A 2,420-nucleotide genomic window follows, 5' to 3' on the forward strand; every position below is an offset into this window, starting at 1 on the left:
TTGAATATATTAATTTTTCTTATCTTTTTCTTCTCAACCACTGGCTTCAGTTTAGTGTAGTCATTAATTGCAGAACGTACATCAGAAAATTATATCCATCTGGAGGATAGAAGATATTGCCTGGAAGACAGAACTCCATCATGCTCTATCAGAAGGGAATTCTTGCTCTAAAGTTGTATCAAATCAACACACAATCACTAAATTACACACACACACACACACACACACACACACACCACACATCACACATCTCCTGATAAAATCAACCACATTATTTTAATTCCTAGTTGTTCACTCTCTGCAATGTGTGTCATCAAAGAACAATGAATAACAGCATTGTAACTGAGTTTATGATTCTGGGCCTTACCCAAAATCCTGAACTGCAGGGAGTTCTCTTCATTGTCTTTCTCTGCATCTACCTCGTGGCCTTTTTTGGCAATGGGCTAATTATCATTGTTATAATCTATAATACCACCTTGCATACGCCCATGTATATGTTCCTCCTGGCACTAGCTATTGTGGATATCATCTGTACAACAAGCATTATACCAAAGATGCTGGGGACCATGCTAACATCAGGAAAGAGTATTTCATATGGAAGCTGCATGTCCCAGCTCTTCTTCTTCACGTGGTCATTGGGGGCTGAGATGGTACTCTTCACCACAATGGCCTATGACCGTTATGTGGCCATCTGTTTTCCTCTTCGCTACAGCATTATTATGAACCACCATATGTGTGTGGCCTTGCTTAGCATTGCCATGGTTATTGCAGTAACCAATTCCTGGGTACACACAGGTCTCATCCTGAACCTGACTTTCTGTGGGCCAAATAACATTGACCACTTCTTCTGTGAGATACCCCCACTGCTCTCTTTGTCCTGCAGTCCTGTGAGAATTAATGAGGTGATGGTATATGTTGCTGATATTTCCCTGGCCATAGGTGACTTCAGCCTCACCTGCCTGTCTTATGGTTTTATCGTTGCTGCCATTCTCCGCATCCGCACAGCAGAAGGCAAGAGGAAGGCTTTTTCAACATGTTCATCCCACCTCATAGTTGTGTCCCTTTACTACTGCCCTGTAATCTACACATATATCCGCCCTGCTTCCAGCTACTCATTTGAAAGGGACAAGGTGATAGCTGCACTATATACTCTTGTGACCCCAACATTAAACCCAATTGTGTATAGTTTACGAAACAAGGAGATGCAGACAGGGATTCAGAAAGTCTTTGCATTTTTGAAACATTAGTGGTTTCACAAGAGAATGTCAACTCTCTATTCTAGAATCATCTCCTAGAACATCTTAGATTTTACTGATCATTTATATGTACTTCCTTCCCAAATTTCCCTACTCCCTCTTCGGAGTGAGAATGATTCATTCCACTGCAAATCACATTCTTTGCTTCTCATTTCTAAAATGCACTTATTTCTGGAGCATCTGGTGACTCAATTAGCTAAGCCTCTGGTTCTTGGTTTTGGCTCAGGTCATGATCTCACAGTTTCGTGGGTGTGAGCCCCCGCGTTGGGCTCTGTGCTGACAGTGAGGATCCTGCTTGGGATTCTCTGTCTCCTTCTCTCTGTGCCACTCTCCCATCATGCTGTCTCTGCCTTTCTTAAAGTAAAATAAACTCTAAAAAAATTAAAATAAAATTCACTTAGTTCTTACCATTTCACTACTGATTTATACTCCTCACTCCACATATTTCTAAATTACTTTCATTCATGAAAACTTTCACAACTACTCCCAGTAAATGTAGTGTTTATCTTATTCCTATTCTATTCCGGGCTATCTCATTGTCTCCACAATTTTATATTTTTAGTTTTAACAATGTGTAAAATGTAATATATATACCATCTCAAATATATAACATGATATATATCCCAAAATATTTCTAGAATATATATGTATCTTCTCATTCTCATTTATGCCTGTGTACGAGCATTTGCCTGTAGGAACAAACATCATATATATATATATATATATACACATATATATACATATCTATACAATACAATATATACAATAGCATACATATGTATGTGTATATATATATACATGTATATGTGTGTGTATATATATATATATATATATATATATATATGAAGTTTGTGCCTACAGGCAAATGTGTATATATATATATATATATATATATATATGCACATACATTCACAAAGAAAGATTACTTCTAATATTATGAAACTAACTAGTCTGAATAAAATCATGTCTATTTCAAAATATAAGAAAATATATGGCATTACTGCGAGACTTATTTGTGACAAAGTACAATTTTCCCTTGAAATCAGTTACAATTAAGGTTTCATTGCAATTTTTAAAATGCAGGCATTTTGTCATACTAATCTTCCTGAAACAATCTCGTTCATGTCATTGTTGCCTACTTTAGGATTTTACTTCATGAATACA

The 2,420-nt window shown here is 36.7% G+C and overlaps 1 protein-coding gene across 1 annotated transcript; it reads left to right on the forward strand.

The window, feature by feature from the left end:
- The first annotated feature begins 323 nt into the window (after nucleotides 1-323).
- Nucleotides 324-1,247, forward strand: LOC123598704 (olfactory receptor 13G1). Its single transcript, XM_045479278.1, has one exon. It carries the CDS (start codon nucleotides 324-326, stop codon nucleotides 1,245-1,247), a length of 924 nt encoding a protein of 307 aa, XP_045335234.1.
- The last annotated feature ends 1,173 nt before the right edge of the window (nucleotides 1,248-2,420 follow it).

The sequence above is a fragment of the Leopardus geoffroyi genome, chromosome A1, assembly GCF_018350155.1.
Source record: "Leopardus geoffroyi isolate Oge1 chromosome A1, O.geoffroyi_Oge1_pat1.0, whole genome shotgun sequence".
In the NCBI taxonomy this organism is placed as follows: domain Eukaryota; kingdom Metazoa; phylum Chordata; class Mammalia; order Carnivora; family Felidae; genus Leopardus; species Leopardus geoffroyi.